Raw genomic sequence first — 13,417 nt, forward strand, 5'->3', positions numbered from 1 at the left:
TGTAATGTCATAGTCATGAGCAATCATTTGTTAGTAAGTTTGATGTGGTTTTAGTTTGAATATAGAGATCACTGGACAAAAAATAAATGTGTAGTGCAGGATGTGTCATCAATATTCTTGTGTCATTGTCCAAAAAGAGCTAAATTAGTTTTAAGTGCATATATCTGATAAAAGTAAATTTAGTTTATGGGTATATTAACATACAGATGAATACAAAGCTAACACACATGGACAAATGGCATTTAATTTTATATTAAATTTATATAAATTTAATTCTACTCTTCTTAATTTGAATTACCATTCAAAAATCGATTTAGTGTTTTAGAAACATTACTTATTATTATCATGTTTAAAATATTTTTTTTTAGGAAACATTGAATAGAAATGTTGCAAGAACAGCATTTATTTGAAACACAAATCTTCTTTAACATTATACAATCCTTTAATGCTACTTTGGATCAATGTAATGCATCCATGCCGAATAAAACTATTAATTACTTTCAAATAAATAAATAATTTAAAAAAAAAATCTTACTGACCTCACACCTATGAACAGTATATGTTTAATGCATCACACAGAAACATTTCCAGATGTCAAATTCAATCAATATAAGAATAACTGGAACAGAGCAGTGACCAAAGTTTTCCAGAGTAGTGTTTTCTTGCTTATTCAGACTGTCCTGCAATAGGTTGAGCCACGAACGGACAAAAAAATGGACTAAAATGCAATTGTTGTTCACAGAAGTCTCGGTTAGTGATTATCCCTTTGTGCAATTCAAGTATTTAATAGTGCATCCACAACTGCAGTCTAACTGCTGATGGCAAAGATTTTTGAGAGCCTTTGTTTACATTACCCTATGCTTCTGCATTATTATTTATTCATCACTGCAGATCTGCTTGAATGTGTTATGAATGTGTAGGCAGCGGGACAGAAATACAGTAGAAAAAAATAAAAGAAAGATTGAGGCAAAAGCGCAAGTGAGAAATAGCAGAGGATTTTTTTTTGTTTCAAAGAGATCAGCCTGCAAAGAGCATGACTCCTACAAACAGACTCCTCTCGCACACACTACAAACAGGCGGAGGAATAGATGAAGTGAACATGAGCTAGCTGAAGTACAATGAAAGTAAACATTTCTTTATTAGTTTAAGGAGTCTTGGACCACAGTTTGACATTTAGTAGCACATATTCATGCAGTCTGGCTAATTAGTGTCTGACATCAAAGCAGCAAGTGTGTTTCAAACCTCTGAGACGGTAAAGAAATGTGACTAATTACTCACTTTATCCTACAGTTCAAAGGATTATGTGGATTTAGTAAAGCTTTGTTAAACAGTCACCAAAGAATCAAGATATTTAAGGCGACAAGCCACTTTCCATGTCTGTTAGTCCAAAATTTAAGTAATTCTTGAGATTTTTAAAGGTCTCTCATTTCTGAGAGATATTACAGTGTGCATGTGGTAGCTTGCCAGTCTAGCATTACATGTAATCAGGACTAGAGTGTTTGTTAAGCACACTAACAAGCATCTTATAATGTTAATCTCACTAAACTCAAAGAACTGTGAGAGAGAACTATATGTCACACATGCTGGAGTGGAATTAGGGATGCACAATATATCCATGAGTATCAGTGTTTTTTTTTTATTGTTTTTTTTTTATTATCTGTCTGATTAGGTTGAGGTTGGAAGAAAAAATTTCCACTCTTTTCCTTAACTTAAGTTAAAAACTTTATCCATGATTTCTGATGTGTAAAAGTCTATTAATTACTCAAATTTACTCGCTCTCATGTCGTTTCAAACCTTTCAAAAATGTCTTACTTCTACTGAATTCAAAAGGAGATATTCTAAAGAAAAACTGTTCGGTTACCAACATTCTTCAAAATACCTTCTATGTTCAATAGAAAAAAGATATTTTTGAAAGTTTAGAAATGACATAAGAGCAAAACTATTTTTTTTGGTGGACTATCCCTTTTAAATGAACTTTAGCGTGAAAGCGGTCTTTAAAAAAAAGACATATTATATATTGAAATTAGTGCTGGGCAATGATTAATCACGATTAAATCACATCAAAAATTAAAGTTTTGAGTATATAATGTGTGTGTACTGTGTATATTTATTATGTATATATAAAGACACATACATACAGTATACATTCAGAAAATATTTACATGCATTTACATGTATATAGTTATATTCATATAATTTATACTATATACAGGTGCATCTCAATAAATTAGAATGTTGAGGAAAAGTTCATTTATTTCAGTAATTCAACTCAAATCATGAAACTCATGTATTAAATTAATTCAATGCACACAGACTGAAGTAGTTTAAGTCTTTGGTTCTTTTAATTGTGATGATTTTGGCTCACATTTAACAAAAACCCACTAATTCACCATCTCAACAAATATAAAATACTTAATAAAACCAATAAAAAAAACATTTAGTGAATTGGTGGCCTTCTGGAAAGTATGTTAATTTACTGTACATGTACTCAATACTTGGTAGGGGCTCCTTTTGCTTTAATTGCTGCTGTTTGTGGCTCTGCTGAGGTGGTATGGAAGCCCAGGTTTCTTTGACAGTGACCTTCAGCTGTTTGGTCTCTTGTTTCTCATCTTCCTCTTGACAATACCTTATAGATTCTCTCTATGGGGTTCAGGTCTGGTGAGTTTGCTGGCCAGTCAAACACACCAACACCATGGTCATTTAACCAACTTTTGGTGCTTTTGTCAGTGTGGGCAGGTGCCAAATCCTCCTGGAAAATGAAATCAGCATCTTCAAAAAGCTGGTCCGCAGCAGGAAGCATGAAGTGCTCCAAGATTTCTTGGTAAACGGGTGTAGTGATTTTGGATTTCAAAAACCACAATGGACCAACACCAGCAGATGACATTGCACCCCAAATCATCACAGACTGTGGAAACTTAACACTGGACTTCAAGCAACTTGGGCTATGAGCTTCTCCACCCTTTCTCCAGACTCTAGGACTTTGGTTTCCAAATGACATAAAAATCTTGCTCTCATCTGAAAAGAGGACTTTGGACCAATGGCAACAGTACAGTTTTTCTTCTCCTTAGTCCAGGAAAAAGATGCCTCTGATGTTGTCTGTGGTTCAGCAAATTCCTCGACACGTCTGTGTGTGGTAACTCTTGATGCCTTGACCCCAGCCTCAGTCCATTCCTTGTGAAGTTCACTCAAATTCTTAAATCTAGTTTGCTTGATAATCCTCATAAGGCTGTGGTTCTCTCGGTTGGTTGTGCATCTATTTCTTCCACACTTTTTTGTTCCACTCAACTTTCTGTTAACATGCTTGGATACAGCACTCTGTGAACAGCCAGCTTATTGGAAATTATTTTTTGTGACTTAAACTCCTTGTGAAGGGTGTCAATGATTGTCGGAGACCATTTTGAAGGCTCAGGGAACCTTTGCAGGTGTTTTGAGTTGATTAGCTGACTGGCATGTCACCATATGGCACATGTTTTTGTTAAATGTGAGCTAAAAATCATCACAAAGACTTAAAATACTTCAGTCTGTGTGCATTGACTTTATTTAATACACGAGTCTCACAATTTGAGTTGAATTACTGAAATAAATGAACTTTTCCTTTACATTCTAATTTATTGAGAAGCACCTGTATACATATATATTTAATGTATAAACTTAAATATAGACTTAAATATAAGAGTAAAAACTCTTAAATATATACATTCATGTGTGTGTATTTATATGTACATAATAAATACACAAAGTACACACATATATTATGTATACAAAAATGTTTATTTTGGATGTGATTATTCACGTTTTCTTGATCAGTCATAACATAAAATGTGTATATTATTTCAAATTAAAATAATAACAGAATTGCTTTATTTTAATTAATTTAAAAAGAATTTAGTATAAGACAAATTAAGCTTTTCTAATTTAAATCAAGTAGATTAAGGATTAATCTCTCTACATGACTCCTGTTACATGGCTCGTGATTCATGCAAGTGATGCTAAAATCACTACACTAAAATACCCACATGTATATAACAGCATGTAAATAAACATTACTGTAGATTGAAAATCTGTTTTGCATATGAATAAACATTTAGTATATAAACATACTTATGTTACAAATACCAACAACCAAAGCAAATACCAAATCTAATAAACATTTAGAATGGAACCGGCTGATCTCGGATTATAAATATCAGCCAACATTTCTATATTAGTGCATCCCTAAGTGGAAATATAACCCATATAAAGCTCAATCATCTGTGTTCATGCATCTTTGAAGCCAGTGATGTCAGTTCCAGTCATGTGACTAAACTTTGTATTAGTGAGTAACTCTTGACAAGTGAGACATGAGCCCCACTGCCTACCTGGCTTCCCAGCACTGCTGTCAGAGGAGGGAGAGTCTCTCCTCACTGCTGCTTCTAAACACGCGCACAGTATGAGAGAACAGTTGAGGCAAGGGAATAGGAGGTAGAGAAGAAAGGAAATGAAAATAGCAATAGAAGAGAAAACTGCAGCAGGGGTGGGATGGAGATGAAAAATAAGAAACGGCACACATGTGGTTCTGTAGAGAACTTTTCTTCAGTGAGGCTCAAAGAAAATGCTGAGCATGTTCTAGAAAAGCAGCTGAGATTAAGTGCAAAGCTGAAATAAATAACACTGTCTGGAAACTCTAGGACTTTCCACCAGACGAGGTGAGACTGACAGAGGGTCTGTGTGGTACCTTTGGTTGGTCCTTTCCTGTTGAGCATGGCCTGCTGCTCCTCTGAGACGTTCAGTCTCCTCACAACGTCAGCCAGTGCCGACTTGAGCAGCTGAATCTCATCCTCCTGCATCTGAACCCGCTGCTCCAGAGAGGCGATCCTGTCCGTCACCTCCATACTGCTTGCCGCCGAGGCACTGTCATCTATAACACACAAAAAAACTTCAAGTACATGGAAATCTAATGCTGAAATTTTCATAAAACAAGTTTCAATAACAAAGTTTCATAACAGTTATAAGTACCACTGTTACAAAATAGGGATCTTCAAATAGGCTTCACCATATGTGCATCAAATAACCATTATTAAATGATTATGTTCCATATTATTAATATAAAAAAATGGTTAATAAAATAATAAAAATGTGTAAAAATGTATTTACTTCCTATTATGCTGTATTTTTATTTTTATAATTTTATAATTCTAATTTTATAGAATTAATGTTAGATGTATACACCTGAAATTAAGCCATAGAACTATGGCTGTCAATAGAATAATATTATTACAATAATTTTCATTATTTCCAACCACACTGTATAAAAAAGCAATTAATTTAATGGTAAAAGCCAGTAAAAAATTATACAGTACAAAACTGTTAAATGGTTAACTGTGAGTTTCCTTTGTGAAAATTATATACAGTATATATTGGAAGTGAAAAAGAACAAGTCATCTTATAATTTACAGGGAAAAACTTTAAATTGACATCCCCAGATTTATGCTACGTGTTAAGTTAAAGTTTATTGCAGTATTTTAGTACCATGTTTATTACCACGATGGCCTTTTGTATTGGTGTGCATGGCAGTGCACACTCTTTCTATACATTACTATTTACCTCAGATTGTGGAAAAGCTACTTTGATAACTGTCGCATATATATACGACACAAAACAGCATAAATTCACAAAACTGTGTATTATAAAGGCAGAAAATTTAAGTACTTCAGTAGGATGATGTATTAAGGTTATATCAGTTTAGGAAGCAGAATAAAAAGTTAACTATGTCAAAGGTTCTCAAATGGGATCAGGCTAATCACACATCCCACTTAATAATCCAGTCCATTCTAGTTTATTTCAACCCAAGGTGAGCATCATATTTAAAACAAAAGCCTCATCCAGCAGGGTGCTTTTGAAAGAGTCAGCGAGGGATAGGCTAACATGTCCCTCTTCATCACATATAAACATGCTGATGGTTTTTGCGGTACCTTCCCTAACAGCTGCTGCCCTGGAGAAACCCTGTTACTCCCTCTTTCACTCAGACACACAACCCACGCACATACGAAAGAGCAGTTAACTGCTTCCTAGGTGATTAGAAGGCTTTGTAAAATCAGGGGTATGAAACATTAATGAAAACTAGTGCTTTCAAGCCCTTCCTGAGAATAACGTCTTCATTAATTATACACTGAGAGGAAGCAGCTGGTAATTAAATCAATAATAATAATAATAATAATAAAGTTAAAACATTCTACTGCATTTTTCAATAAGATTTATAAGCAAGCCATTCAATTAGCTGGATGTTAAAGTAATTCATTAAAGTAATTTTTAAACAACTCTACATCTTTTGGGATCTTATTGCACATATTTTTTAACATTGGTTTAGGTCAGACTGTATAATCATGAAATAAGTTCAGTAAGGTTCATTACATGAATATTAATTAGTAAGTCATTAGGTTTTATGAACTAACAATGAATATTACTTTTATTTATTAATCTAGGTATATATATATATATATATATATATATATATATATATATATATATATATATATATATATATATATATATATACAGTATATGTTATATATATGTTAATTTGTGTGTGTGTGTGTGTGTATATATATAGAACCTTACTGTAAAAAAGTGTTCCCAGCATTTGCTTAATAACAATAGTGTAAAATAATTTACACTAAATAAGTCTCATTTATAAACTGACATTTACTAATACCATTTAAAATGTGAATTCATAGCGAGTGTGATATGAATTATAAAAATGCCAACTATGAGTCCTATCAGGCTGAATAATTGGCAAATGGGAAGCTTCAGGCAAAATAAAAAATGGACAGTTTTGAAAGTGAAGTTTAGATAAGTACCTTCCACTGCAAACATTCAATCACTCAATGTTTCCTTACCCCAACTGAGCTGTATAATTATGCCCTCACACACATCAGCACAGCGCATTGAATGGCCTCCAGCCATTCCACTTAAAATTCAGTTGCTCACCCTGCAAAAACGATCATAGTCATTAATGTTCAGCGGTGATTAATCGCCTCCTGAAGATAAGCCTCTTTATGCATCACTATTTCACCCTGTCAGGATATTCAGATAACCCTTGGATTTACACTTACCTGCACAGACCAGCACACCTCAGCCCTCTGCACTGGGAAAACCATTCCAGTATCCCAACATTCAAAAGTTTTCCATTGCTGGATCACTAAAGGCTTTGTTAATCACTACACTGAGGCTTTTTATGAGTGCATTATAAACAAAGGATCATAAAATGTGAATCCCTACATAGACACACACACACTTCAAACCTAATAAAAAATGACCAGAGGTGGAAAGTAACGAATTACATTTACTCGCGTTACTGTAATTGAGTAGCTTTTTTGTGTACTAATACTTTTTAAAGTAATTTTTTTAATGTGTAATTTTACTTTTACTTAAGTATATTTTGTTTGAAATATTGTACTTCGCTACATTTTAAAACACATTAATTACTGAGTAAAAAAAATAAAAATAAAAAAAATAAATCGCTCCCTGGAAACTACGCCAGTAAATAATGGGCAGGAGGGCAAACTGGCGCTAAAATCACAAGAAAGATGCAGACGGACAAAACAGGCGTTAGTGGTGCAGACACCGCTGAAAACGAAACCCCGTCATATTCTGAAGTTTAACTCGAAGGAAATGAAGTGAACCCTGGCCATATGTATGCTCTATTATGCAGTGTAAGCTGTACTTGCCTAGGAAGACCAAACTAGCAGCTTATAAAATCTCGACAAGACATCAACCCTTCGCAAGAATGTAGAGGTAAGCTAAATAATTGCATCGTTGCATTGGTGGTTAAAATGAAGCTTTGACATTTTAGCAAGAGGTTTTGCAAAAATTAGCCAAAAAGACAGTGGTGAGGAGTGTGCTATTTTTGTTTTAATTATGTGCGCGCGCATTTATAGTGCGTTCTTTCACTGTGTGATTCAGTCTCCTAAAATGCATTTAGAATGATCACAAAATTGAAGATATAGGGGCAGAAAATTCACATAGTTATATAATTTCATATATTAAATAAAAATCACACAAAGAATGCCATCTTTTCCTCCAAAAATCATCATGAATATATACATGCATATATATATATATATATATATATATATATATATATATATATATATATAACAGTTCAGTAAACAAGTTAATTCAGAGACTTGCGTTTTAGACACCATATTGCCTTTTTTAGCTCTATTTCTACAACAGAAAATAATTCCAAACACAGCCACCAAAGCACAGTTTTGCGTCTCTGAGCAACGTGACAGTGTTTCGTTCCTGAATGAATCAACCGTTTAAATGATTCGGTTCAGTCGCAATGACTCACTTATTAACAGTGACTTGCTGACACATACTGGCCATTTTAATTTCACATTTAAAGTATCTTTTGATTTTTTTTTAAATAATTAATTTCTTATCATTTCAAATGAGTATTCAACATTTTATGTCTTGTATATCAAAACATTATTCATGCATTTGTAACTGCAGGTTAAATGCATTCTTGTCCTGCACTAAACAGTGTAATACATCTAAATGCCACTTCCAATGAATCTTCTGCATTTCCTCTGCATTAAAAGATGAGTTTGTTGATACTGATTTGCCTGGTAACAGCCCAAATGTTTTATTATTCTAAATAACTGATTCCTTTATTTTAAAACAACTAGTTTGAGATTAATAGACCTATCACCAGGGGTGTCAAACTCAGTTCCTGGAGGGCCGTAGCCCTGCAGAGTTTAGTTCTAACCCTGCTCCAGCACACATATCATGTAGTTTTCAAATAAACCTAAATGATTAGATTAGCTGGATCAGGTGTGTTTAATTAGGGTTAAATGTAAACTGTGCAGGACTGTGGCCCTCCAGGAACTGAGTTTGACACCCTTGGCCTGTCCCATTTTTGACTTCCTCCCACTGTTAAAATGTAACTAAGTAATTTTTACTCTGAGTAAATTTTAAATGAGCTACTTTTTACTTTTACTTGAGTAGATTTTTAGACTGGTACTTTTACTTGTACTTAAGTAAAATTTCATTAATGTAATGGTACTTTTACTTGAGTAGAATATTTTTGTACTCTTTCCACCTCTGAAAATGACTACTAATAATTAGAGCCGCAAATCATGCTGTTTGCATAGAAATTGCCTCTTTGATGGAAGAAATTAATCATTGATTGAAGCTGTCCCATGGATACATATTTTCAAAAGCTCCATGGGGAGATTATTCTGTCTTTTCTCCAAGCACAAACCCAGTTTTCAACCGTTCTGTAGCCGCTGGTGGCATAATGCTAATAACCAGCACAATAAACGACTGTCACATCTGCTCAATAGCCTAAAAGTGCTTCTCGTTCATTTGAAAAATGCACAACATAATACCACACTACAAAAGTGCACCTGAATGGTCAGCGATAGAGCATGTAAACACACACTTAAACACATATTTAATTATATTCCTTCTAAAACGCTAATGCACTCCATTGAATTTGTCAGCTACGCATGACTGCAGGTGAGCATCAGAGAGCGTGCGCTTAAAAACCATTAGCAGGAATATATCAGTGCAGCATGAACGGACACAAATTGCAATTCTTGTTGCCGTTCGTTGTGTTAAAACAGAAGGATTGGCATGCGTCCATATCTTCTAATGTGTTTCAGAAATCAAATGAACTCCTCAGACTGAGGATGCACTTCCCTTGCCATTGTCTCTCACTATCTCGGTCTCTCTCCCAATTCCCCTGAATTTAATCTCGTTCGGTTTCATTGTGATTGGACTGGATGTCGGCCCATCTCTGGATTCATGTTCCACTGGAAATTAGAGTTTGTTAGATAGCGCATCACTATCATAACTAGATCTTCTTCAAAGCTTCTGTTGGTTAACCTCCAAACACTGAACAGGTCTTTCATAACTATTTTCTGGCGATTAGACAGAAGATCACAGCAAAAAAAAACTGAACAGTTAAAAAAACAGAACAGCACTGAAAATCTTCACACTTGCCCCCAGTGGAGTAAAACAGAAATGTCCAGTATGATTTTTCTTAAAGAGTAACTAAACCCTAAACCAACTTTTTTTAGTTAATGATCTATAAGAATGGGGCTTTATTAGTGCTGTTCATTGATTCAAGTAACTTTTTTGACATTTGAGTATAAAGTGTTTTAATTCTACAATATATGTTGTAAAAACGTGTGAGTGCTGCCCTCTTCAGGTTGAACGGTGGCTACTGCAGTTGATTTTTTCTATTGGATGTTGCGGTGGCAAGTGACGTAAGCGGGGGCAGGTGACGTGAGCAGTTTCCAGCTCACCACGCCCCTTGGTACGAGCTACCACGCCCTTGGCAGTATAAAACCATCAAAATCACTGTAGTGAGTCAGGAGCTGGAATTGCGAGTATTGGTAACGACCAGGATAGACTATTATAGCATCTATTTAGCATATCAATTATATAGTTATTTAGATCTTCAAGTTAGCGTAGATTTATCTGTATTTAGTACAGTGGTCAGGATGGTACGGATCGTGTGTTTCTAGTTGCGACAGCACTGCTGGACTGCATAGTTTACCAGCAGACTTATAAAATTAAGCGCCAGTGGTTGCATGCACTTGGCCTGGAAGACCGCAAGTTCCCGCCTAGAGCTCGAGTTTGCAAACTGCGTTTTACACGGGATTGCTTCTACAATGCAATGGAGGTGGAAATGGGCTTCTCCACACAGCTCGCGCCTAAAAGCGACGCGGTGCGGGAGTTAAGACCGCAGTTTGAGCCAGCGGCTCGAATTGATATGAACAGACACCTCGACATCCTCCACTTCCGGTGAAAGTGGGGGAGAAAAGTCCTCTACTTCAAATGATCGCTCTGTTGCAAAACTACTTGCGTCATTACAGTCACTCTCCATTTTAGCGTCTCTGACAGCAGCTGTCAATCAATCCATCACTGCGAGTCTCAGGATCACGCTGCACTCGCTCAGCCCCGCCCTAGGTTCGTCCCCTCTATCTCCGCTGTGATCTGCCCACTTTTCAGCATTTTTCAAATATTGTCAGTGGGTGGAGTCAGGCTCTGAGCAGGGGTTTAGTTACACTTTAATCAGTTGATCCAGCCCTCAAAAAAAAAAGTAGCTTTAGGAACTATTTAGGCTTAAATGTGTTAACATCAGGATAAGATTGTGTAGTCAAACATTTATTTCAGACACCCGTCTCTAGGAGAGGCTAAATCCCATTTTGCTTTAGACAGTTTAGTGCATGAATTGAAGTCAAATACCTGTCCATCTTAATAATACTGAATGTTTTTTTCATTCTCCTAAGAAAGAGAGACAGAACTGATCTCACACAGACAGCATGGCCACCAAAAGACAGATTGTTCTCTTATTGCACATAAAATGAGATTGAAACTGAAGTCCAATTCCTGACCTCTTGACCTGACTAAGCGCAGACATTCATTCACTTCTTTAAAACCACTGCAAAGAATGTCAATGTATCCATGCTGTAAGAACTGCAATGTATCAAGCCATGCTGCTAGTTGAAAGTCCAGGAAGCGCAAACATATTAGAAATTGTAACATTAGGCAAATGTGTTGAACATATACATTTAACAGTTGAAATGTTCAAATGAAAATGTTTGAGTTTTTAAATTCGATAAAAAAATCAAGAATCTAAAATTACAAATTACAAATTTCACAATTAAAAACTATAACTCTAATGGTACTCAATATACTGATATTCACAAAATAATACCAATAATGCTTTAAATCACTGAATAATTAGCTAGCATAAAGAAAGAAAGTGTTGGTGGATTATCAAAGCAAAACGGACTCTCTTTAATGTCTCTCTCAAAGCGCTGGGGATGATTAATAATGCATCTCTGGTCTCTCCCCGAGTCTGAATCTACTAGCTGACTCACTCAAACCCTGTATCTGCCCAGAAATGAGTCTTAACAGCAGCAGGGAGCTAAGATTTGTAAGGATTATCATTATGCTGACAGAGAATGTGATCATGTTCCTTTACTTTGGAGGCTTGTTTCCCTTTAAAATGAGGGAAATCTGGAATATCCCATACCATGCTCAATAGAGTTGCCGTATAATGCAAATTACATTGCACATTTTCCATTGTTCTGCAATTTTTTGTGGCTGAAATCTAGTCATTTTAAAAGGAATCCATACAGTCTGGAATTTCGTAAAAGTGTGAAAGATTTACACATGCAGATTTCGCAATGGGTACAAGTTGTACTCATTCGCTGCAGTCACTAATAGAAAGCTGTATGGTTTGAAAATGACTTCTTGGATCAATGCTTCATGCATCACTTCACTACTTACAGTGGATCTTTTTATCTTTGAAAATTTGCTGAAATTTCGCTAATGTGACCCCACCAATAAGCAAAATTTAAAAAAGTTAAAAAAAAACAACAACATATACTCAGCCTTCAGAATGAGGTTATTTGTGGGTCACCACCATTTTTTTGGCTGCTTCATGCATCTGTCTTCAAGTACGAGAGAAAGCATATTTCATTCCATACTGAAAAATATAATAAAGCATTTGCACACCAAAAATATGAGAGAAATAAGCAAGCTCACTGGTTTTTGTAACAGCGCTATTGTGTAAACGAAATGCATCTGGTCTCAGCAAGTATCAAAGTGAATCCTCCCAGAGCTTTTCACAAACCATTATCATCAACCAATTGTCCTTTGAGCCTGGCCTCTTACATAAAGAGTCCACGCTGAGAGATACAGGCAGGATTTCTGAGAGAAAGTGAGTAAAAGGTTTGTGTGTGCTTTAAGAAGATTACAACCGCCTGCTTTCCCAACCGCTTTGTTTTTGCAACCTGAGGTCACAAATCCAAGGTCAGTTCACTGAGGACCCATCTGCAAACCCTGGTGATAGTAAAACTGTGTGCTGTCTCGAGGTGTCAGTGATTCAGAGAGTGTGGCTGGACCGTTATATAATCCCAAACAAAGCAAGAGAACAATCTGCAACCAAGCTATCTGCCAGATTACAGGTACATAATGAGAAAAAAGATGACCTTCAGTATATAGGACTTACTGTAGGAGTTAAAAATAGTCACATGAGATCATCCCAGAGACTTCACCCATGACCTCTGGCATTGAAAGAACAGGAGAAAGAGAGAAAGCAGGGAAGACTTGATGAGTAGATCCAAACTGCCCCCAAGAGAGAGCCAGCATTTCAATCCACCTTACATCAGCAAAATCTACCTCCAAAATCTATCTTCAGGTCAAGCTGTAATCAACCTATTAAAGCCAATGCCTTCTTCCATTCTGATCTCAAATCCCTTGTTAGGGTTTTATAACTGAGGCTTAATATTTACACATTAACATTAATGACTAGATTTTGACATTTTCAGAATAGTAAGTGGGGCTTGGCCGCTTAGCCTTATCACTACAAATCTTGGGAGTTGTGTTTGCCAGGAAGAAACTATGTGTTTGCTAA

General features: G+C 35.7%; 1 protein-coding gene across 6 annotated transcripts in view; it reads right to left on the minus strand.

Moving 5' to 3' along the window:
- The window catches only part of LOC132112844 (echinoderm microtubule-associated protein-like 1), a 67,036-nt gene that overhangs the window by 24,061 nt on the left and 29,558 nt on the right, over nucleotides 1-13,417 (minus strand). For 3 of the 6 annotated variants that reach the window (XM_059520537.1, XM_059520536.1, XM_059520540.1), the window contains exons 2-3: nucleotides 4,715-4,897; nucleotides 4,359-4,412 (exon numbers count right to left, since the gene is read on the minus strand). In XM_059520537.1, the coding sequence (XP_059376520.1) occupies nucleotides 4,359-4,412; nucleotides 4,715-4,897 (237 nt within the window). The remainder of the gene's footprint in view (nucleotides 1-4,358; nucleotides 4,413-4,714; nucleotides 4,898-13,417) is intronic. The other 3 variants (XM_059520538.1, XM_059520539.1, XM_059520541.1) reach the window with 1 other exon arrangement.

The sequence above is a fragment of the Carassius carassius genome, chromosome 32 (assembly GCF_963082965.1).
Source record: "Carassius carassius chromosome 32, fCarCar2.1, whole genome shotgun sequence".
NCBI lineage: Eukaryota > Metazoa > Chordata > Actinopteri > Cypriniformes > Cyprinidae > Carassius > Carassius carassius.